This window comes from Arvicanthis niloticus, chromosome 1 (genome assembly GCF_011762505.2).
Source record: "Arvicanthis niloticus isolate mArvNil1 chromosome 1, mArvNil1.pat.X, whole genome shotgun sequence".
In the NCBI taxonomy this organism is placed as follows: domain Eukaryota; kingdom Metazoa; phylum Chordata; class Mammalia; order Rodentia; family Muridae; genus Arvicanthis; species Arvicanthis niloticus.
In genome coordinates this window covers 113,325,369-113,349,785 of record NC_047658.1, presented here as the reverse complement: position 1 = coordinate 113,349,785, position 24,417 = coordinate 113,325,369, and the positions used below count along the sequence as shown (strand labels likewise).

The following is a 24,417-nucleotide window of genomic DNA, read 5'->3' as shown; positions in this document are numbered from 1 at the left end:
TTAAATTAAAAAAAAAAAGTGAAGGTGCATTCTACATTGCACAGTGATCTCACCCATGAAGAGAAGCAAAGATCATAAACATATTTTTAAAATAATTTTATTTTCTTATGTGCATTGGTGTTTTACCTGCATGTATGTCTGTGTGACAGTGTCAGATCTTAGAGTTACAGACAATTGTGAGCTGCCAGGTGGCTGCTGGGAATCGAACCCTCATCCTCTAGAAGAGCAGTCAGTGCTCTTAAGCACTGAGCCATCTCTCCAGCCCCGTATAAAAATATTTTAAATGTAAAAGGAAGCCAAATGTAGTGGCTCATACCTCTAAGCCCAGAATTCAGGAAGCTGAGGCAGGGATGTCAATGGAAGTTCAAAGCCATCCTGGGCTAAGCAGCTTCAGGCCAGTCTGAACCGCTGTCTCCACCAAAATAGTTTTTTAGAGGAAGAACAAAGATGTTATGATTACAAATAAAGTAAATAAAAGAATCTACAATGAGGGGCCATTGAGACTGCCCAGCAAGTAAAGGCACCGACTGTCAAACCTGGTGACCTGAGTTCAATCCCAAGTCCCACATGGTGGGAAGAACCAAGTTACCCTCTGACCTTCACATGTTTGCTATAGCACAGGCATGCCTCTCTCATACACACAAAAGGAAAATCAATCTTTAAAAGAATCTAGTGCTTTTTATGTGCTCAACAATATCTTCATAAATCCTTTATAATAACATTTAAATATAAAAATAAATCCACTCAAAAGACATAATCTTTGTCAGAAAAAAAAAAGCTTTATTGAAAATATTTAAAGCTGGCATGGTGGTGCACACTTTTAATCCCAGCGCTTGGGAGGCAGAGGCAGGTAAATCTCTGAGTTTGAGTTTAGCCTGGTTTAAATAGTAATTTCTAGGCTAACCATAGCTACAAAGCTACAAAGTGAGACCCTGTCTCAAAAAATAAAAATATTCATTGAGAAGATAAACCATGTTCATGGCCTGAAAAGTTGAATCTCAACATAAATGCTGATTTTTTCCAAGATAACACACAGTCCATTGGGTTCCACTTAATATTTCAAGGTGGGCTTTCATTGGTGAAATCTGAAGAGCTGATTCTCAGATGGGTATGGAAGAGCAAGGGCTCCTAGGGGGAGATTCCTACTAAGTGGGGGGAGTGTGCATGGAATGGGGGGCAGGTAGAAAAATGACCAGTGGAAGAAAATAGGAAATGTTTGGTTATGGTATATTCAGCTCTCCATGCGGAAGAGAAAAAGAGTACCAAACCACTACATGCAGTAATTTGGACACATCTCAATATGCACTCTTCTGGTCACCATGGGCACCCATATATACATGCCCATACATGCACACAACCATTCTCTCTCTCTCTCTCTCTCTCTCTCTCTCTCTCTCTCTCTCTCTCTCTTTCTCTCTCCTCTTGCGCACACACACACACACACACACACACACACACACACACACATTAAAATCACCCTTCACAAACTCTGGAACGTGTGGAAGCTAGTTATTTTGGCCCTGATGTTCCCTTTCTCACTTAAGCTGTGCAAAAGTAAAGCAGATTCAAAGACCTGGATTCAAATGTAACCTCTTAGGCCAGTCATGGTGGCAAATGTCTTTAATCCCAGCACTCAGAAAGGAGAAGCCGGTGGATTTCCTTGAGTTTGAGGCCAGTAAGGTCTACATTTCTATCCCACAATCTTGTCCTATGGTCTAGCAGGGCTTTTCTGTTTCTTCCAGAACAAAGACCCTAACTGTGGCCCCACATTCAGGTGAGCTACAAGAGCTTCCTCCAACTGCTGCTGCAGACGTGTTTCTATGGAGTGCTACTCTCCAGAGCATGTGAGGATTCTCCCTTCCTGGATCCCACCACACCCTGCCAGAGCCAGAGGAGGCAGAGCCCTGGCCCATTGGGCACTCAGACCTTCTATAGTCTCCAGGCCAGACGTGGGAACTGGAAAACAGCCAAAACAACAAAGTGGGGGATAGAAACCCAGCAAAGATGGGCGAGGCCAAGAACAGGTGGGCATTTACTAGCCTATAGAAGAGCAGTCGGGCCAAGTAGCCCTCTTGCCAGACCCTCCTCTGGCAAAAGGGCCAACTATAGAGATGGAAGAGCCCACGCTGGGCAGGTGCAAAGGAGCTGGAGCTGCCCACTACACATGAAGGGGCAATCTGGCCTCCCTCCTGTGGCTGGCAGGAAACTCAAAACAAGTTCTCAGTTCATTCCTCTGCTCCCTTCTGCCCTGTTCAGTTCTGGCTCTACCTGGATTCAGGAAGTCACAAGACCCACATCAGTTGGAGTCTGGAAAGTGATCCCATCTCCAGGCAAAGGAGAGGCTAGAAAAGGCCAGAACCAGACTAGGGCCCAGCGAGGCCCCAGGGCTGCCTGCAGGTTGTGGCAGGTGCCCAGGTCATAGGAGTGACGACCCCGAGCCCACTCCCAGGTGGTCTGGCCCCGAAGCAGCAGCATCCCATGGAAGAGCAGCCCAGCAGCACACAGCAGTGCGCCTGCCACACATGTGTCCACCACAAATGCCAGGACGAACTGGGCCAGAGACACTTTGCCTGTGGGGAGAAAACAGAAAGGGGCTCAGGGAACAGCAGTTGGCTGGCCTTCCCAAACCCTAATCCTGCCCTCCTCCCACCAAAGAAGCTCATGCCTCCATTCTGTAAATTCAATTATTTAGTTACACCTGGGATCTGTGTTACATGGAAAAGTATATCATTTATCATCTTGTCCTCAGTAGGCAACTAGTTCCTGCTGAATACTTAATTGACCTCCAGAGGCAATGAAACACTGTGCTAAGTGAAGGAAGCGAGGCATGAAGAGCCATGGGCTGTGGGGTATGCTTGCTGTGAGCTGTCTTGAATGGGCAAGCACATGCACAGAAAGCACATGAATGATGGTCGGGGCTGAGGGAATCTAGGGAGTCGTGAGAGGGGCTCTTACTGGACACAGCATTTCTCTTTGGAGTGAAAATGTTCTGAAATTAGATAGTGGTGACGGTTGTACTACACTCTATACTAAGTACAGACATTTAGTATATTTAGAAATATACCAAAATCTACTGAGTTGTACATTTCCAACTGGCTAAAATGATGTGGTTTGTATCAATAAGAGTTCTTGGTCTGAGGAAACGGCTTATTCAGTAAACTGCTTGCCTTGCAAGCATGAGGCACTGAGTTCAGATCCACAAGACTCATAAAAATCTAAATGTGGTGACATATGCCTGTAATTCCTGAGATGACTGGATAGGAGGAAGACACAGGTGCATCCCTGGAGCCTAGTGGCTAGCTAGCCTGGCCTAGTTGGCAAAGTTCCAGGACAATGAGACACTACCCTAAACAGAAGGTGGAAGGTGCCCAAGATTGTCTTCTGACCTTCACAAGTATACACACGCACACATGCACACACATCCACCCACAAACCATGGCCGTGCTGTGCAAAAAATACTAAGGGTGGAGAAAATAGACTTCACTTTTGATAAAAGGGAGAGAGAACATCCTGTCCAGAAGAGACTCTTCTAGGAGACAGTGTCAATGGTCTGGCAGTTTAAGAAGTCCTGTTGCACAGCAGATCTGTATGCAGTGGCTCCAAGAACAGCAGGACATGCCCAAGTGAGAAGTTCCCTACACTCAAGTACAAGTTACCAAGTCTGTGGAGACCAGATGGAAGGAAGACCAAGACAGATGGTCAAGGTGGGAATATCAGAGCCTGAGCTCTGGTGATGCCAAGGGCAAAACTGTTCAGAATGTGGCGCTGGAGGTGTCTGAACCCGAGAGGGCCCTACAGCAAGAAGAGAGCTCGATGTTCCAGACAGCCTAGCTTGTGACACCCTAGGAGGAAGGGCAGAGCGGGGACCAGGAGAAGAATGAACAAGAAGGAAGCAGCTGTAAGCCTGCACAAATCTTTTGAAAGGAGAAGGTAAAATAAGGAGGTGTAGGGGAACCCCCAAGAACACCAGTGAAGAGAGCTGGCCACAGCAACAGTAGACAAAATAAGCAGAGGCCTCCAGCAGCTTTCAGAAGCCCTCCCACCTCCGTGGGAGAGTTGAAAGCAGGAACATTGTTGTCCTTTTGTTTTTGAGACGAAAATGGCTCAGGCTCATCTGTAGCTCCATATGTACCACAGGTTACCCACAAGCTCTCAATGCTCCTGTCAACCTGGGTTTCATATGGAGAATAAGGTGAACCAGAGCATCGCATATATCTGACAGCTCTCAGCAGCTGGGGGAGGGAAGCTGAGCTAGGATGCTTGAGATGTTGGCAGTAGAAAGGTGGAAATGAAGGGCTCCAGGCTAGACCAGAGCAGTAAAGATGGAATAGGCAAGATGAATAATGAGCTCTGACAAGAAGTAGGTGTGGATGTAAGAGTTGGGGAAATGAAACTCAGGCCAAGAAATGGAAGCCAGAAGTGAGCAAATGCCTGTAAGCCCAGTATTTGGAGAGTTGATAGAGTAGATTATGAGTTCAAGGCTAGCCTGGGTTACACAGCAAGGCTAGCCTGGGTTACACAGCAAGACTGTATAGGGAAGACAGAAGAGAGGGAGGGAGGGAGGGAGGGAGGGAGGGAGGGAGGGAGAGAGAAGGGAGGGAAAAGGGAGGGAAGAAGGAAGAAAATAGAGAAGAATGGAAGAGAGGAATATCCAAGCAAGCCTTCTGGGCATGGGTAAGGCCACTGGCAGTTGGTGCTTTTGGTTCAACAGATTCTGGGGTTGAGAGGCTGGGAGCCCGAGTCAGTGTCTGGGGACAGGGAGGTAAACTATGATAACTGCAGGAAAGCACCCAGCCTCAGAAAACACAGACCCACTGAGGAGCGCGTGCGCGTGTGTGGTGTGTGTGTGTGTGTGTGTGTGTGTGCGCACGCACGTGCATGTGTGCGTCTGTGCGTGTTTGCTGGGCTGTGGGGGGAGGGTATTTGGGACAGAGGTAGGGTTCAATAGGATGAGGAGGCATGGTGACTTCTCAGAATGGTCAGGGAGATTGCAGAACAAGGTTAACGGGAACAGTGGAAAGGTCAGGAGAAAGAATCCAGCAAACAAAGCCCTAAGTGTTCTGGCCAGAGGGACAAAGAATACACAAATCCACGGGAGGTATCAAAGGAAAGAGGAGTAATCACACCATCCAGAACCCAGTAACTCAATCAAGTCTCCTCCCAATTCCCAAAGAGAAGGGCTTCCCTGCCCCTAACTTTCACTGGCTCCCCACTGCCCCATCAAATCAGACCCATCTCTCACCTCAGCATTCATGCCCTCTACCACCCAGTCCTGTCCCTAGTTCTCGCTCGGCCTAGTTCTCACCATGTCCATGAAAATGCATTTGTTCCTTTCAGGGTTTGTGTTGTACGTGTAATGACACTGTGTGTGTGTGTGTGTGTGTGTGTGTGTGTGTGTGTGTGTGTGTGTGTATTTGGGCCATTAGGTTTATCTCCTCTAAGACAACTTTCTAGCATCCTAACAACTCATGGGCTCTCAAATCGGCCTTTCCTCTTCTGTAGCAAGCCTTGGGGTCCTTCTTGATTCTGGGGACCAGAACTCTGCTCTTATCTTAGAGCACTAGGTAAAGCACAGTACTTCACACTCAGCTAAGCACCAGGCTTCCCTCTCTCCTTAAATGACACTGAAACTGGGTCCCCAAAGCATTGGCCAAGAGAACCAGCCGGACACCACGCCTCCCATGGGAAGGGGCCCAGCCCAGTGCAAGGGTCTTTGGCTCCCAAAAAGTTCAGAAAGCTCCCCACCTGTGAGTAGCATGAGCCAAGGCAACAGCAGGAGAGCCACCGTGTAGAGGGCTGAGTGGGCCTGCAGCAAGGCTGACAGGGCAGGGCTTAGCAGCACTGAGATATGGAGCAGGACACCAGCAGCATGAAGCAGGAGGCACAGGAAGGGCCGGTAGTTATGGAAGCCCACGCACCGGCCCAATAGGCGACAGTGATGGTCACGACGTAGGATACACACACGGCAGGCAGAGCAGTGCCCACTACGTGGTGGCACCTGGCTTTGGCACTGGTAACAGTAACTGCAGGGGGTGGGGGCAAGGACACAGGTCAGTGCCTCCAGTATCTCTCAATGCCCCAGACCATGCCCAACCTCAGCCTCAGACACCATCTTGGGAAAGCAAGAACAGTCACTGTCTTCGACAGGCACCTCCATCTAGTGCCTACCTCCTGACACATGCCCACTGAAAATCAAAGTTTTCAAAGGCTTGGCAGTACTTCCGCCACTAACATCTCTTTCTCCCTCTCCACTCCAGTCACCAACCTTGTGGTTCTGGAATATTCTGGGCATACAGTGGCTTCTGCCTTTTCTTGGTCTGCTTCCCAGTCTCAGAAACCAGTTCAAAACTTTCCAAGTAGCTGACTCTACCACCTCAAGGCTTTGTACTCATGCCTGAGTGATGTCCACCTTGAACGCTTACTTATTTTTAGTTTTTAGTTGTAAATGTTCAAGTTAGTCTTAATAAATTTGAGGCTGCTATGGCTTTTTAGTAAAATGTAAATTAAGAAATCAAGCTACTTAACAAACCCATCACCTTGTGCTGAAAACTGACCATCTATTTAAAACTGAAACTTTGTTCTGAGGAGATGACTCAGTGGTTAAAGGCGTTTGTTGCATAGGCCCGACGACCAGTTCACTCTTCTGAACTCACATGGTAGTTGGACTCATCCCTCCACCTGTGTGCCTCAGCATGCACGCCTGACTCAGACACACATCATACATACAGACAAAAATAATAAAAATAACAGATTTGCCCTTCCCGCCTTCTTTACTCTGCTTTATGATCTGTTTCTGTATCGTCCTTTACCATCTATTTTATGCAATTTGCTTTTTTTATTGGCTTATTATTATCTTTATTATCTACTCCTTCCACTACTGAAATCAACTCCAGGAGGTCGGGCATCTGTTTTCAATTGAGTCCTGCTCAATAGCTGAATGAATAAGTAGCGGACGCCAGGTTCTAAAGGAGTTCTACAGCTCTAACAACCCGGATGCTAACGTCATCTGGTTTCTGACAACTCAAGTTCTGGGGCCTCTCTTGGTACCAACGCCCCCCAGGCCCCCCAGCTTCTGCCCGCCGACCCCCGAGTCCGACACTCACGCCCAGCCCTGGCCCAGGCCGCGGCCAGCCAGCATCACCCCCCGAATGCTGGGATCCGAGCGCAGGAAGAGCCCCACGTTGCCCAGCAGATTAAGCAGCTGATAAGCAGCCAGCGCCAGTTGCAAGGCCCGGGCCAGTGGTCCCAGAGGGGGTGGCCCAGGCCCCAGCACCATCACGTAGGCCAGCTCCAGGACCACGACGGCGACCCACAGTGCGGTGAGCACCAGTGGCATCCGCGTGGGCGCTCCTTCTGCGCCCCGAGCTGCCCATGGCTCCCCCATGGTCCGACCCACCGGCTTTCGGATCGCTGAGATCCCACTGCTTCCGTATTGGGGAGGGCATAGCGGACTGATGTCTGCCGTGACCAATAGGAGCTCTGCAAGGGTGCGTTGAGCGCCAGACTTACAGGGAGGGGCTACAGATACGGAGAAGTGATTGGATGACTGACCAGATGTTCGAAAGTCTGATTGGTGCTGCCGCCCAGGTGTCAAAGAGAAGCCGTTGCCCTGCACAAGGCAGGGACCGCCCCCTAGTGTGGCTTGTTGTCACTCCGAGAGTATTGAGTTGCAGCCCCCGGGGCGTCGGGGTTTCCCGGCTCAGCACTTTCTCCCTACAATCCTCTATAGCCGCCCCGGTATTAATAGACCTGGCTGGCCCTATCATGTGGCCCCGAGCCCTTCCCCATGCTCGGGTGTCTCCATCACCCTAGAAAACTCCCCAAACAACTTGTTGCCTTGGTGTTACAGACTGTGAAATAGAAATAGGGGTCTGTTTCTCGCACACAATACTTAAGAGAGACAGACTCATTATCATTAAACCTGTTATTGCAGCGAAGAGAGAGAGAGAGAGAGAGAGAGAGAGAGAGAGAGAGTCAGAGAGAGAGAGACACACACAGAGAGAGAGAGACAGAGAGAGACAGAGAGACAGAGAGAGAGAGAGACAGAGAGAGAGAGAGAGAGACAGAGAGACAGAGAGACAGAGAGACAGAGACAGACAGACAGACAGACAGACAGACAGACTCAGGTCCAAGGGGCAGCCACCACTTGGATTCCACTTTATAGATGAGGAAACAGACGAGGTCCAAGATCACACAGCAAGCTAACCACAGAGCTGAAATGCGAACCCGCTATCTAGGCCAGTAGTCACCCCAGCATCCCCCGCGATTCCGCAATCTTTGACTCCAGCACAATCTCTTCTCTGGTCCAGACCCAACCTCCCTCGCCCCCTATCTGGCCCCACCCACGTCCCCCATATTTAGTACGAACCCGATCTGGGGGCTGAGCCGGGCCCTACTTAACCCGGCCTGAGCCTGCAGGAGCTCGCCCAGTGAAGCAGAGCAGAGCCAAGAGCCTGAGCAAGATGATGATGGTTATGCAGCCCGAGGGTCTGGGGGCCGGGGAAGGGCCCTTCTCTGGCGGCGGGGGCGGCGAGTACATGGAACAGGAGGAGGACTGGGACCGCGACTTGCTATTGGACCCGGCCTGGGAGAAACAGCAGCGGAAAGTGAGTGCTCACCCATTTTCCAAAGGCAAAAACTGAGGCTGGGAGGCCAGGCAGTTCTTCCCGGGCATCTGGGCAGTTCAAGGTCAGAGCCTGCCTGTAATTTAGACTGCAACTCTCCAAACCAGGCTCTTCCCACCAGCTATCTGCTGTCCTCAAAGTTTAGGAGAAAGGCTGGGAGTTCTCACGAGGGATTTAGAATGGCAAGGACACCGTGGAGTCCCTCAGTGACTCCCCAACAACTTTAAGCCCACTGCCCCTCTCGTGCTGGTGAAAAGTGGATTTTGGACAAGGTCCAAGAGACCTAACTTGTTCTTGGGTGGGAGGTGAGGGGTTCTCAAGAAGTTATGTTTCTCTACACACCGACCTTATTCTCCAGTTAAGTATTCCTAGACCCCATCCTGAGGAGAACATGCCAGACACACAACCAGTGGGTCTGGGGGTGTAGGAGAGAAGAACCATCTCATATTCTCTCCCATCCTCTACTATGTTTTCTGCTCAGGGTGATGTCCACAGTCCCTCTACTGGCTTGACAATTGAGGAAACTGAGGCCCAGAAAAGGGCAGAGATAGGCAGCCTGTTACATACTGTGAGGGTCTTTGTTCCTTGCCCCACCCCACTCTTTCCCAAGATACTCCTGTCTAGAAGTCCTGAGTCTGCTGAAAAGGCCAGAAGGTCAGGAGGAGGGGAGCCCCGGGTCCCCTTACCAGTAACTTAACCCAGGCTCCCACATAGACACTTGTGCTGAGGCAGCGCCTTTGTAGGAGCTCAAGAATGCCATGTGGGCAGCTGTTGCCCAGGCCCAGCCTTGTAGGGCACTGCCCCTCCTTCCCTGGTTTATTTTCACTCCTAGCTCCCCAGCAGAGGGAGTAGGACACCTGGGTTCCCTGAAGAGAAAATGATTCCATCCGAACTGAGAATTTTTTAAGGATCTGCAGGCCAGGTTTAGGGTGGGCACCATGAAGCCATTGGATTTACCTTTTGCCAACTGTGCGTGCTTTTGGGAAAGTAGAGGACTTTGCAGGACCTGAGAACCCCCAGAATTTACAACCAGATCATTTCCGCTGTTAGATGACAGGAGCTGACTGTAGGGGTGAGAAGCCTGAACTGAATGGAATGAGGCCTGGGATGATCCAACCTCCACCCAACCCCCTCCACCCCTCCCCTGCACCTGTCTCCAAGCATGGCTGTGGTCCCTGAGTTCCTGCAATCCCCGGGGTGATGTCATCCCTGCCCTTGGCTCCAGCTGCCATTTGCTCCTCAACAACCCTTGCCCTACCACCCCCAGCCAGCCATCCCTCTCCCGGCTCAAAGTCTATGTGTTCCTACCATGACATGTCAGTCTCTTTCTTGCCTTTGTCATTTAAAATATCAGAACCATCCTTTCATTCCAATTCTAGTCATCCATGTCCATCAACAATGTCCACCACCAACCCAAGTCCACCATTAATCCATCAACAGAACAGGATAGATGCTCTGAAAACCAGTTAGCATGCCCAGTAGATGGGCATGTGGGTTTTTCTTCCTCATTCCACATTGTTTATCTCGAAGCTGTAACATCCTTGTGGGACAGCAGGTACTGCTCTGCCCATCCATCCCTGCTCCTGCATTCTTCCCCACTTACCAGTGACTCCAGTATCTATGGTTTCCAGCTTTGGTACACTCTGTTCTTCCTGATACCAGAGTCCTCTTTGGTTGTTAGTATTTTAAAAAAAAAATGGTTCATAAACATTTCTAGGCTTTTTAAAGTCTCATGTAGCCCAAGATGGTCTTGAATTTGCCATGGAACCAAGGATGACCTTAAATTTCTGATCCCCAGCCTTCCCTTTTTTAAAAAAATGAGATTTCTTCCTCTTATTTTATGTGTATTTTGCCCGCATATATGTGTGTGCATTACATCCATGTTTGATGCCTGAGGAGGTCAGAATAGGGTATCAGATTCCGTGGACCTGGAATTATGGGTGATAATGAGCCACCAAACAGATGCTGGGAATTGAACCCGGGTCTTCTGCAAGAGCAACAAGTGCTCTTAATCACGGAGAGGTCTCTCCAGCTCTTTCTCCACTTTCTTTTTTTAAAAAAGAATTATTTATTTATTTTATTTATATGAGCACACTGTAGCTGTCTTCAGATACACCAGAAGAGGACATCAGATCCCATTACAGATGGTTGTGAGTCACCATGTGGTTGCTGGGAATTGAACTCAGGACCTCTGGAAGAACAGTCAGTGCTCTTAACGTTTGAGCCATCCCTCCAGCCCCCTTTCTCCACTTTCTAAGCTAGGAGTCAAGCCAGGGGCTTCTTGTGTATTAGGCAGTCACTCTATCAACCCAGCTACATGTCAGAATTTCCATTAAAGATTTATTTTTATTTATGTGTATGCATATGGGAGTCCATGGAGACCAGAAAAGGGTGTCAGATCTCTGGAGTTGGAGTTACAAGCAATTATAAGCCTCCTGACATGGGTGCTGGGAATCCAATCTGGGTTCTTCAGAAGAACAACCAATAATCTTACCACTGAGCAATCTTACCACTGCTCAAGCCCCATAAATAGGCCATAAGAAGTTCAGAATCAGAATGAAACAAATCCAACCCTCACCTCCTTATTCTCACTCCCATCTCTCTCTACCTTTGTCTCCATACCACCTACTCATTTTTCCCTTCTGTTCTGACAACCATGTTCCTGCGCTGCAACCAGAGTGAGCCTTTAAATGTACCGTAGACTATATTTGGGAGACAGAGGCAGGCAAATCTCTGTCAGTTGGCCTGTTTCATGTAAGGAGTTCCAGGATAGCCAAGGCTGCATAGAGAGGCTTGTCTCAGAAATAATTAAGTTCTGATGCCTCCCTCTTGCCTGATGCTTTGCCAACTTTCTGTAGCTCTCAGGATCAAGTTCAAACTCTCCAGCTTAGCACCCAGGACTATGCATGACCTGGCCCTTGCCACCCCTCCGGTCTGTCTCTCACCACCGATAGCCCAACACCCCCAGCTTCATTCCAGCGGTGCCACAGTGCAGCCCCATAAACAGAACAACTGTTTTCACTACATGTTTCCCCTGTGTCTTCCCCTGCCTGGCTTGCCCTTGTCTACCCTTTCTGGGCCTGCACAAGCTCCTGATCTTCTATCACTGCTCTGATCCAATGTGAGCCTATACCAAGAAAGTTCCACCTAGTTGAGACAGTCCCCCTCCACCCTAGATTCCTCTACATGTCTCTGTCAGTACACCTCAGAGACCAACATGACTCTGATTGCCTGTGAACTCCTTTGGGGCAGGGCTACATCTTATTAAAACTCACATTTAGGACTGAGGATGTAGCTCAGTTGCTAATAAAGTTTTGACTTCGTTCAGCATGAGTGAAGACCTAGTGTGGATCCCCAGCATCAGATAAACTAGGTATGGTGGGGCAGGTGTATAATCCCAGGACTCAGGAGATGGAGATGGGAGGATCAGTTCATTGTCACCCTGGCTACCTTGTAAGTTAAAAAAATCTACAAAGCCCTGGAATAAGTCTCTGTCTTAAAAAACAAAAGATCCTCATGTCCCCCCACAAGTTGCCTACCTCCTTGCCATTTGTAGACCCAGAGTATCCAGACTCCAGCAGTGGAAGCCACTGGAGGAAATATAAATGCAATCTCTTGTGATTGGTCCCAATTGACTAAGGACCCACTCATACACCCCCCTGTGACAGAAGCTCACCAAGTTCCCTTAGCAATGACAGCTATCCAGTATTTATAGCATCCTCTTCTACTCCAGCTCCCAGCACATCTGGAAATCTGGCTGAGGAGAGAATTCTAATTGGCTTCCAGGGCACCTCTCAGGAACATCTGTTTTGTGGTGGGGGGAATGTTCTAAATTCTAGGATCCTTCCAGGTCAGAGGAAGAATGACCAGAGACATTATAGAGTCTGACTCCCTGCCTCGTCCTTGGACGAATATGGAAAGCTTACGACAGAGAGGTCAGGGGCTGCCCTTAGATCATGGAGAGGGGTGGCGGCTGGGACTGGAGTCCAGCTGTGGACTCAGTCAAGGATGCAGAGCTAGCGGTAATGCTTAGGGTTTGAAAACCTGGTAGATTGGTAAGTGTATGTGTAGTTATAGAACACTCCCATTCTCAACAGACACAGCCATACCCGAATCCTCTTGTCTCAGGTGGAAGCTGAAGCTGGTTGTTGGGAATGGGATCATGTGGATTGCAGTACCTGACAGGCATCAACAGGTCACTTCTTTGAGACCCTGAGGGATAATTAGGTGTTTGATGAATCATTCTGAAACAACCATAGACTGTTGATCATGGTGCAATGCTTTTCCCTCCAGAGTCTCCCTGGCAGGTGATTCCTGCTTCTCATTTAGAAGTGGTTCCCCTCTGGGCAGTGGTGGCGCACGCCTTTAGTCCCAGCACTTGGGAGGCAGAGGCAGGCGGATTTCTGAGTTCAGGCCAGCCTGGTCTACAGAGTGAATTCCAGGACAGCCAGAACTATACAGAGAAACCCTGTCTCGAAAAAAAAAAAAAAAAAATAGAAGTGGTTCCCCTGAGGATCTCTCAGTTTAGAGACCATTAACTCTAGGCTGCCTGAACCTCGGGGAACTCCACACTTAGAAGTAAGTTAATGTTTCCTAGTCCCATCTCCAGTGATTGAGATTAGATAAAGCTGAGTGCTGACACAAGGAGGTTCCAGATCCAAACTGGTACCCACAGAGGCCCCAGGGCCACTTCTCTTCTCTCAGGAGAACTAAAACTCCAGATGGTAAAGGAGTGGAGAAGGATACACAGAAGCTAGAGGTTGAACTAGGATTTACATTCAGGGCTTTGGAGTCTAAGACCTATCCTAATGGAAGAGCTAGGTCTGTGTGTACCAGACTCAGTCCCAGGCATCCCCATCTCTAGATCCAGTCCTATGATCCAATCACTGTCCTCTGTCCCTAGACCTTCACTGCATGGTGCAACTCACATCTGCGTAAGGCAGGCACGCAAATCGAGAACATTGAAGAGGACTTCCGCAATGGCCTGAAGCTCATGCTGCTCCTGGAGGTCATTTCCGGTGAGGGAAGACAGCAGTGGTCAGGGAAATCTGGAGACCCCTGGGAATGGTGGCCGAGGAGTGCTGGGAGGGACGTATATTGGAGAAGGAAGAGCCTGGGAACAGCAGTTTTATTTTTTTTATTTTAATTAATTAATTTATTGCTAAGAATCAAATTCAGAGCTGTAGTCAAGCTAGATAAATACTCTACTACTGAGGTATATATCCCAGGCTCCCTCTCATGACCTTTGACCCTTACCCACTCCCTTTATTCTCAGGAGAGAGGCTGCCCAGACCAGACAAAGGCAAGATGCGCTTCCATAAAATCGCCAATGTCAATAAAGCCCTGGACTTCATCGCCAGCAAAGGAGTTAAGCTAGTGTCCATCGGTGCTGAAGGTGAGGAAGGGACAAGAGGGGTCTCGGCAAGGACTCAGGGACGTCAAGAGGTTTCTTCTACCTATAAGACCCAGTAGAGATAATTATTCCTGTCTGTCAAAAACAAATGTACCAAAAATGCTAGCCCAGAACCTGGTACCTAACAGGTACCCAACAAATCATCCTAAAATAACACTAGCTGACTCCTGAGTGCTTCTTAGGTATTTACCTACTAGCTACCAGGTCTTGGGAGGGACACAGGGCCAGAAGGCTGAGCCAGAGGATTGTGAACTGAGGCCTGGACACAGAGTCTGGAGTCCAGCCCTGCCCCTTCTCCCTGGCAGAGATTGTTGATGGGAACCTGAAGATGACCCTGGGCATGATCTGGACCATCATCCTACGCTTTGCCATCCAGGACATCTCTGTGGAGGGTAAGGAGAGGAGGAGCCATGTGGAGAGGGCCAGCTCAGACCCTTTCCCACTTTCCCAGCTCATACTTCTGCCCCTTTGCCACCTAGAGACCTCAGCCAAAGAAGGCTTGCTTCTCTGGTGTCAGCGGAAAACAGCTCCATACCGCAATGTCAACGTACAGAACTTCCATACCAGGTCTGTTTGATGGCCTCAAGGGGCACAGTGAGCACCCTTGGTCTCTGAGGGTGTAGACCGGCCCCATCCCAAACCTCAGCGTTTGGAAGGGCTCTGGTTCAGTTGTTGGAACAGCCTCTGAAATGAGGACTCAGGATATTGAAGTGAATGAGACAGAATAAGGGGGTTGCAGAACACTTCCAGGGCAAGGAGCTGTTGTGACATCCCTGGAAATGTATTTCAACCACAAAAGACGTGGAGACCCTACACATCTAGAAATTGGTCTGGTCTGGGCTCTAGGAATGGGAGGGATCAGGAGGAGCTGGGAGTAGCTGTCAATGAGGGGCAAAGGAATTTGCACTTGACTGCTTCTCACAGAAAAGGCTATCCTACAGGCATTCTTCTAGGTTGAGGGTGGGACATGGTCTCAGCCTGAGCTGGGGCCTGACAACCCTCTCTCTCTGTCCAGCTGGAAGGATGGCCTGGCCCTCTGTGCTCTCATCCACCGTCACCGGCCAGACCTCATTGATTATGCCAAGCTTCGCAAGGTGGGCCTCTCTAACGCACAGACCCAACTCTGCAGACTCTGCCTTCAGCTGACCTTTCACCTTTCCCCTTCATCTAGGATGACCCAATAGGAAACCTGAACACTGCCTTTGAGGTGGCAGAAAAATACCTGGACATCCCCAAGATGCTGGATGCAGAAGGTAGGTCAATGAATAAGAGCAGCATTAAATACTCACTTGACCCAGTCCGACCTCCACACGGTGCCCTGCTCTCCCCTCCTCTTGTGATATTTACTCCTGCCTCCTGCTCGATCCCCTTCTTTCTTTTCAAGGTCTTATGTTTTTTGAGACAGAGCCTCATGGAGCTCAGGCTGGCCTTGAACTTCTGACTTTACTGCCTCCACCACACACAAGTGCTGGAATTCTAGACATGTGCTACAATCTGTTCCTTCAATCATTCCTCTTCTCCATGAGCTACCTCCTGCCCTCCCTCTCCTGGCTTTTCTCTATGGAATGGATCTGCTCTGTCTCAGATCCAAGCTCCCTGATTATCCAGGATAATATTGGTTCCCATCACTGGAAGCTTCTCTGGGCCACATTCTGCCTGTGGATCCTGGGCCCACGCAATGTTCAGTCAATTAAGCATCAAATATTTTCTGAACAATTGTTGTGTGGTACCCTGGATGTCTGTGTACCACAGAGAACTGCTTTCTGTTGCAGCCCGCACTCTGACCTCTCCCGGTTCCCTTTGCTCCAACTCAATCACAGCCATCTCTCAACCCAGGAAAGCCGGGAGCTGCTGTCCTTGCTTACCAGCTCCTTCTATTCTTCCCAGCTAGCTCTGCTAGCCCTGCTCCCAGTCTTCCCAGCTAGCTCTGCTAGCCCTGCTCCCGGCTTGGCAAAGCCAAGCCGCTATCTGTGGCCCGGCTACTGTCTCTACCCCACTTTTCTTCGAAGAATGAAAAACACCCAGACAGCTTTATTATCTTTGAACTTGCCAGATAACGTTGAGCACAGAGTCTCCTGCCCTAACTTATCAGCTAGCCTATATCAGCTGTCCACTGGTGGCAAAGGCTGCCAGTTCTAGCTACCCCAAGATTTTACATGTTTGTTGGGTGCTCCTTGTTCCAAAGCCTGGCCAAAAAAGTCCTTTCTCTTTCCTCAGGTCTCCTCTGCCTCCTGGGACCTGGAAGTCTTACCTTTACCCTTCACCCAGCAATTGGCTCCCACCTTCTTTATTGACAAAATCAAGAGCCAATTAGGGAACCAGATTTTAGTATCAGCTCCTCCCCCTACAGCTTTCAGCTCCCCATCCCACCGAAATCATAAGACTTAGAGAAAAGGCAGAGATACTCAGTTACAGACTGCCTGGGAGCACCAGCCAGTGTACACTGATTCCTCATGAGGGCCTCTGTGGCTGTACACTCATGCATGGTCTCACACCAGGATTTGGGGTGATCTTAGAGGGTTTCTCATCATTCTGTCATTCTGAGGATATTCTCTGCATGGAGGGGAGAGTCTTGAGTTCATTCCCCACTCTGGCTTTGGTCAACATACACAATATAAGAGAAGAGTTGAGGATGTAGCTAAGTGGCAGAGCACGTACCTGTCATGAGAAAAGCCCTGGCTCGATTCCCAGTGCCTCAAAACAAACAAACAAATGAAACCACCTTGCTGTCCTTCCCCAGATATTGTGAACACCCCCAAACCAGATGAAAAGGCCATCATGACCTATGTTTCCTGCTTCTACCATGCGTTTGCTGGGGCTGAGCAGGTAAAGGGCCTCACTGCTGCCCCACTGAGGGTATTGCTACCTAGGTAGGGGCCGATGGCCCAACCTTGGTGTTAGCCTAACATTTGGAGGTGCCAAGGCATGTGAGTGGGAGGGAGGGGCCACTGTCTCTATTTTAGACAATGGGTTTCCAGGGAGCTCAGAGGCAGAAGCCTTTGTCCTGAGAGTGTCCTCTTACTTTAAAGATGTGCTTACCTGTCCTTTTCAATTTGTACGTGAACCAGGTTTTTAAGGGCTTTACAGAGGGAGGAAGGTTGGGGTTTCTGGGGTAGCTTGTCCCGAGCCCTCCTGCTATCTCCACTACAGGCAGAGACTGCCGCCAACAGGATCTGCAAGGTCTTAGCTGTGAACCAGGAAAATGAGAAGCTGATGGAAGAGTATGAGAAACTGGCCAGTGAGGTGAGGCTAGGGCCAGAGAGCCCTTCCCACTGTGCTCCTCACCTGTCCACACTGACCCTACCAACTCCTCTAACCTCTGGCATGAGTCTGCAGAGCCTCCTTACAGCTTTTGTCTGGCCTTGCCTCTCTACCGTCTTCTGCCCTCTGTCAACCAAATCTCACCTGGTCATTGCTGATTCACTCATAGCTCATTCATTCACTGATCCCTTCCTTCCCTTGTATTTAGGCAGCCACGTGGCCTTTGTCTCCATGACAACATATGTTGGCCCCTAGACTCAGAGATTGTCCTGGAAGTGGGATGTGGCTTAGTGGTAGAGTGCTTGTCTAGACTATGGGAAACTGTAGATTAAAATCCCAATCTTTCTCTCTCTCTGTCTCTCTGTGTGTGTCTCTGTGTCTCTCTCTGTCTCTGTCTCTCTCTCTCTCTCACACACACACACACACACACACACACACACACACACACACACACACATCGTATTGCTTCTCTAACTAGTAAGAACAGACCGCCCTGTTCTGTGCTTCGTAGTTTTGAAAGTCCCTTCTATGTATTTGAGGCCTGACCCTCTGGCCACAGTCTGTGTGTAGAGTGGAGATGGGTGGGTGAAGTGTAAAGGTTAGCTCAGAACTCTCTGCCTTGCTCTGATCCTGGCAGCTGTTGGAGTGGATCCGCCGCACTGTCCCATGGCTAGAGAACCGCGTGGGTGAGCCCAGCATGAGTGCCATGCAGCGTAAGCTGGAGGACTTCCGAGACTATAGACGGCTGCACAAGCCTCCCCGTGTGCAGGAGAAGTGCCAGCTGGAGATCAACTTCAACACGCTGCAGACCAAGCTGCGCCTGAGCCATCGACCTGCTTTCATGCCCTCAGAGGGCAAGCTGGTTTCGGTAAGCTAGGCTAGGCATGAGGGTACTCTAGCTTTGCCCATATGTCCTGGGTGACCTTGGGTTCTTGATTCCCATCTGCATAATGGGTGAACCGTGATGGAGGCCACCTTTGTTTTCCACACAGGACATAGCCAATGCATGGCGGGGACTGGAGCAGGTGGAGAAGGGCTATGAGGACTGGCTGCTTTCAGAGATCAGGCGTCTGCAGAGGCTTCAGCACCTGGCAGAAAAGTTCCAACAGAAGGCTTCCCTGCATGAAGCTTGGACCCGGGGTAGGTGTATTTCATGGGGCTAGACTCTTTCCTGGGACAAAATGCACAGGACAAAGGCAAATGCTCTGTCGGGAACTGTAGACAAAAATTTCTCCTTCTACCCCCACTTTAGAAACTGACTCCCTACATAGTTAGTGCCAACTGGCTTGGAATTCCCTATGTGGACCTGCCTCTGCCTCCCAAGTGCTGGGATTAAAGACATGAGCTACCAAACCTGTCTGGAGATCAGATTTTTTATTCCATCCTGACTTGCTGCTATGCAATCAATTGCTATACAATCCGGGCTCCTCTTAGGACTAGTTTTGTTATCTATAAACTTAACCTCCATCCTCCCAGGCTCTGGTCCTTGGTACTCTTGACTCATTTGTCACAGCTTCTGTATATGAAACAGGTGTCCAAAGATAAGCCTGTCCCTAATCTCAACATCACTGTCATATTCCAAGTATATTGATACAGAATACTGCATGAGTCACATATATCACTATCCATAACATTATCCACTCAGGAATCCATCAGAGATTTCAGTCCTAAAAAAGAATGAGCCCTTGGGGCTGGAGGAATGGCTCAGTAGTTAAGAGCATTGACTGCTCTTGCAGGGGACCTAAATTCAATTCCCAGCACTCAGATGGTCACTCACAGTCATGTGTAACTCCAGTTTCAGGGCATCCAGAACACTCTTCTTGTGCACCAGACATGTACATGTTGTACATGTATATGTGTAGACAAAACACACATAAACATAAAAATAAATGTTAAAAAGAACAACTCTTAAAAACCAATCTGTTCAGTTAAAATAAATGAACAAACATTGATGATGGATTATGGCAGAGTGAATAACAGTAGTTTGGACATTTTTATAAGAATTTCTGAAGTTATGGTAGCACACTTGTTTAACCCCAGCATGGGGAAACAGAGGGAGGCAGATCTTTGAGTTTGAGGCCAGCCTGGTCTATATAGTGAGTTCCAGGACAGTCAGTAGAAAGACCCTGTTTCAAAACCAAACAAACAAAAAAAGAATTTCTGAAATTTACAGCTTAGGCGACCCTAGGGCAATCTCTGAACATTTATACCTGTCACCTCCTGCAAAATGCAGGGGCTTCTAATGAAGTGTTCCTACCACTGTTGTGATGATGGTGATCTTTATCTGTAAAATTATAGTAATTACTACTTATAAAACAATGTCACACACACACGCACAAACGCTTATTATTCATTCATGGAGGGTCTGCCATCCACCAAGTTGTCAGGCACTGTGCCAGGTGTTGAGGAAGCAGTGGTGTGCAAATGAAGCCAGGTCAAAAGATTGAAGGGTTCACAGAGGAATGGAGTTCAAAGGCCGGGTTCTGATGGCAGAGGCTGGCGGAGCTCTGAGTTCGAGGTCAGCCTGGTTAAAATATAGCAAGTTCCAGTACTCCAGGACTCAGTCTCAAACCAACCAGCCAACCAAACCAAAAACATAAACAAGAACAACAAACCAAAAACTAACAAGGGGGCGGGGAGTGCTTAATATCAAGAAATTCCTCATAGCAAAGGTTATCCTAGCCGGTGCTGGGTCAGGGAACACTGACATCATCGGTAAGCAAAGCCAAAGATCAGGCTGGCATCTCGGTATGCTGGGAAACCTAACACTGTAGTGACCTCTGGGTGTCAGGACCCTGTTTTCTTCCCGAGCAGGCAAAGAGGAAATGTTAAATCAGCATGACTACGAGTCAGCTTCGCTGCAGGAGGTGCGTGCACTCTTGCGGCGTCACGAGGCCTTTGAGAGCGACCTGGCTGCGCACCAAGACCGGGTGGAACACATCGCTGCCCTCGCCCAGGAACTCAAGTAGGCGTGGCCAGAGACCCTGCCCCACCCCTTCCTTATTGAGCTCCGCCGTATTTCTCTGTCAGACCCTTGGTAAACAAGGGTTGCATCCTGTTTCCTCTCACATCATTACTCGCCTACGCCCTTCTTGAAACAGCATCCCCAGCCCTTTACCCACTCTGCTGCCTGTACAGTTATCCTCTGGCACTCATCTGTCCCATTCTATGGGGAGACCTGTCCCCCACAACCTGGAAACCCCTTCACTTCAGACTATTAGCCTACCACCTCAGTCAGCCTTGACCTCACCATCCACAACCTCCAGTTTCCCTTCTCCCACGACCCGGCTTCTGAAACACCAGGCACCACATCGGGACACCTCCTGGGACTGGAGCTGAGGATCCAGGGTGCCAGTCTTCCTGAAGGAACACACGGAGAGCCCTGGAAGAACAGCTTCTCTGCCCCACGATTGCTCTGGCTGCCTAACCCCATCACTCCTGCACTCCCACCTTGCTTTGGGTTCCACTGGGGTCTGCCTCTACACTCATTTCCCTTTTGCCTCATCAGTGAGCTGGACTACCATGAGGCAGCCTCGGTGAATAGCCGCTGCCAAGCCATCTGTGACCAGTGGGATAACTTGGGTACACTCACCCAGAAGAGGAGGGACGCACTAGAGGTGGGCAGGAGGGCCAGGGAACTGAGGGCAAGTTGATAAGGCCAGCAAGCTTGAAACGGATCTGATCCATGGTCCCTCTGGCCTCTAGAGGATGGAGAAGCTCCTGGAAACCATTGACCAGCTGCAGCTGGAGTTTGCTCGGCGGGCAGCCCCCTTCAACAACTGGCTGGATGGGGCTATTGAGGACCTGCAGGATGTGTGGCTAGTGCACTCTGTGGAAGAGACCCAGGTGAGTGAAGCGTTAAGGAAAGTTTGGGAGGCACTGGATGTGATGAGAGGAAAACTGGTCTCACATCTCATCAGCCAAGCCTTTGGGTTCCTGGATAACAGAAATAGAAAGCCGGAATAAACCAAACAACCCAGTTAGGGAGTGCTGGCTGAGAGGCAAGAGGCATAGGGTTTTGGACCCGTCCTGAACCAACTATTGTTCTGCCTCCTCTGTTGCCCTCGATAAATGGGTATACTGGATGATTCTTCCTGCTTCCCCCAGAGCCTGCTAACAGCACATGAACAGTTCAAGGCAACGTTGCCGGAGGCTGATCGAGAGCGAGGCGCCATCCTGGGCATTCAAGGGGAGATCCAGAAGATCTGCCAAACATACGGATTGCTGCCAAAGTCCAGCAACCCCTACATCACCCTCAGCTCACAGGACATCAACAATAAGTGGGACACAGTGAGTGTACCCAGCAGTCCTGTGTGGTCCCCTCTTGTTCTCGAACATATGAATCAATGAGGTCTTTGATATCCCAAGATATGGGAAATAAACCCCACCCCCACCCACCTGGGCCCACCACAGATTCCACGTGACATTGGATAAGCCTCCAACATCATTCCTCTATCAGGAGTGACAGACCTATAGAATATTGTTTGCATACTATCCACAAACCCACCTATATGTCATTAGTCCCATTTTACAGATGAGGAATCTGGAGCCTATAAATATGAAGCCATTTGCCTCAGAGTTTATCCACATATCCCATTTTGGCTTATAAGGTTTGAGGGCCTGAAGGCCATTTTGCCTCAGCACCATCTCCTGGCCCCCACAGTTGGCTATGGTACAACCACTTTCCTTCCCAGGTCAGAAAGCTGGTACCCAGCCGTGACCAGACACTGCAGGAGGAACTGGCCCGACAGCAGGTGAATGAGAGGCTCCGGCGACAGTTTGCAGCCCAGGCCAATGCCATAGGACCCTGGATCCAGGGAAAGGTGGAGGTAAGGGATGGGAGAGCTGGGCCAACTCAGGGATTGGGATGAGGACTGGCCCACAGGGAGTTGAGAGTTTATCTTGCCTGTGTACCCTTGCAGGAAGTAGGGCGGCTGGCAGCTGGGCTGGCCGGCTCTCTGGAGGAACAGATGGCAGGTCTGCGACAGCAGGAACAGAACATCATCAATTACAAGAGCAACATCGACCGGCTGGAGGGTGACCACCAGCTGCTGCAGGAGGGCCTAGTCTTTGACAACAAGCATACAGTCTATAGCATGGAGGTGGGGTCTCACCCTTGGGAGAAAGGGAAGGGAAGCCTGGCCTGATCACAGCTAGATAGAGCCTGTCTGTCCCAGGAGGGATGCCAATTTAGCCTGACAGTCTTTTACAATGTCCCTATGGCAATTTGGCTGTCCTGCAATGGAAAGTGACTTGTCTAGGCTAGGTGTGGTGATGCAAATCTCTTATGCCAACACTTGAGATGCTCGAGGACCAGGAGTTCAAGGTCATTCTCTGCTACGTAGCAAGTTCAAGGTCATCTTGGGCTTTATGATGCAAGGAAAGAAGGAGAGGGGAGAAAAGAAACCTATTCAAAGTCACAAAGCATTCTAAACTCAGGATTGGCCATCCTGGTCAATCAATACTTAATCAAACTTTAAGGTAGAAAGGGCTGCTTAGTTGGGCAGTGGTGGCGCATGCTTTTAATCCCAACATTTGGGATGCAAAGGCAGGTGGATCTCTGTGAGGCCAGCCTGATCACACAGAGAGTTCCATGACAGCCATGGCTACATAGAGACCCTGTCTCCAAACAAACAACAACAAAACTGGAGTAAGGACCAAGACCTGGCCGCTCACTCACTGCCCCGGCTCTTGCTCTCTAGCACATTCGTGTGGGCTGGGAGCAGCTGCTGACCTCCATTGCCCGCACCATCAATGAGGTAGAGAACCAGGTACTGACCCGAGATGCCAAGGGCCTGAGCCAGGAACAGCTCAACGAGTTCCGGGCATCCTTCAACCACTTTGACCGGGTCAGTCGGAGCTAAGTCCTTGGGCTAACAGACTTGGGGGCTAGTGGGAGTTGGACACCAAGCCTGACATCTATTTGCCCTCAACAGAAGCGAAATGGGATGATGGAGCCCGATGACTTCCGAGCTTGCCTCATCTCCATGGGTTATGATCTGGTGAGTCCCATGACCACTTCAGAAGTATCATCAGATCCCCTCCTTCTGCCTGGCCCCCTCTTCACACAAATTATCTTCTCTGCTCATCACACTCACATGAAGGCTGTCTTAAGACACTGAAAGGCAAATTAACTAGTCCTATGTGACCTCAGGGTCTTAGCGTGAACCATTTTCCCCCTCTAAGAAACAATGCTAAATTGTAAAATACCAGAACCATGAAGCAAGAGGGGGAATTGCCATAGGCAAATGGCATACTTCTTTCTGCCTAGCATGGAGGACTCCCTAACGCCAATGACTGATGTCTTGGGAAGAAGAGGGTACATTGTCACTGGGGTGATAGAAGCCAAGTATGAAAAATCCCCAGGAGACATGAGGAGCAAGACCTCTTGCCTTTAGCATGTATGAACACAGTGTATGACCTCTATCTCTGCAGGGAGAAGTGGAATTTGCTCGAATCATGACCATGGTGGACCCCAATGCAGCTGGGGTCGTGACCTTCCAAGCCTTCATTGACTTCATGACCCGAGAGACTGCTGAGACAGACACAGCTGAACAAGTGGTAGCCTCCTTCAAAATCCTGGCAGGAGACAAGGTGAATCTCACTCGGTGGAGGGGCTGGCAGGCTAGGACGTGACTCAATACCCACGGGCCCTTAACGTCTCCTCTCTTCTAGAACTACATTACCCCAGAAGAGCTGCGGAGAGAGCTCCCAGCCGAGCAGGCGGAGTACTGCATCCGTCGGATGGCACCCTACAAAGGATCTGGGGCTCCATCTGGAGCCCTGGACTACGTGGCCTTCTCTAGTGCCCTCTATGGAGAGAGTGACCTCTGACATTCTTAGTGGAGGAGGAGAGAGGGACTTCCTGTGGTGGATTCCACTGTCCCTCAGGGCAAGAGCTTCAAATCACACAGCACTGTGTTTCTGAATAAAGATCAGGCTGTGAACCTCTCCCATCTGCTTTTGGTTCTTTTTCTTCTTTTTTAAGATTTATTTATTTTATGTGAGTACACTGTCGCTGTCTTCAGACACACCAGGAGAGGGCATCGGATCCCATTACAGATGGTTGTGAACCACTATGTTGCTGGGAATTGAACTTAGGACCTCTGGAAAAGCAGT

At 49.6% G+C, this 24,417-nt stretch overlaps 2 protein-coding genes across 2 annotated transcripts; one reads left to right on the top strand and one right to left on the bottom strand.

The window, feature by feature from the left end:
- Positions 1-843: 843 nt before the first annotated feature.
- Positions 844-7,450, bottom strand: Zdhhc24 (zDHHC palmitoyltransferase 24). Its single transcript, XM_034486907.2, has 3 exons — positions 7,104-7,450; positions 5,746-6,023; positions 844-2,570 (listed from the first exon to the last, which is right to left on the bottom strand). Exons 1-3 carry the CDS (start codon positions 7,382-7,384, stop codon positions 2,275-2,277), a joined length of 855 nt encoding a protein of 284 aa, XP_034342798.1. The 5' UTR covers positions 7,385-7,450; the 3' UTR covers positions 844-2,274.
- A 142-nt stretch (positions 7,451-7,592) lies between these two features.
- On the top strand, positions 7,593-24,249 carry Actn3 (actinin alpha 3). Its single transcript, XM_034486890.1, has 21 exons — positions 7,593-8,606; positions 13,528-13,642; positions 13,900-14,019; positions 14,343-14,429; positions 14,517-14,604; positions 15,053-15,131; positions 15,209-15,290; positions 16,778-16,863; positions 17,188-17,280; positions 17,936-18,166; positions 18,291-18,438; positions 20,113-20,263; positions 20,807-20,915; positions 21,004-21,144; positions 21,406-21,588; positions 21,993-22,127; positions 22,221-22,400; positions 23,001-23,147; positions 23,235-23,300; positions 23,734-23,892; positions 23,974-24,249. The coding sequence occupies exons 1-21, from the start codon at positions 8,463-8,465 to the stop codon at positions 24,130-24,132; spliced, it is 2,703 nt and encodes a 900-aa protein (XP_034342781.1). The 5' UTR covers positions 7,593-8,462; the 3' UTR covers positions 24,133-24,249.
- The last annotated feature ends 168 nt before the right edge of the window (positions 24,250-24,417 follow it).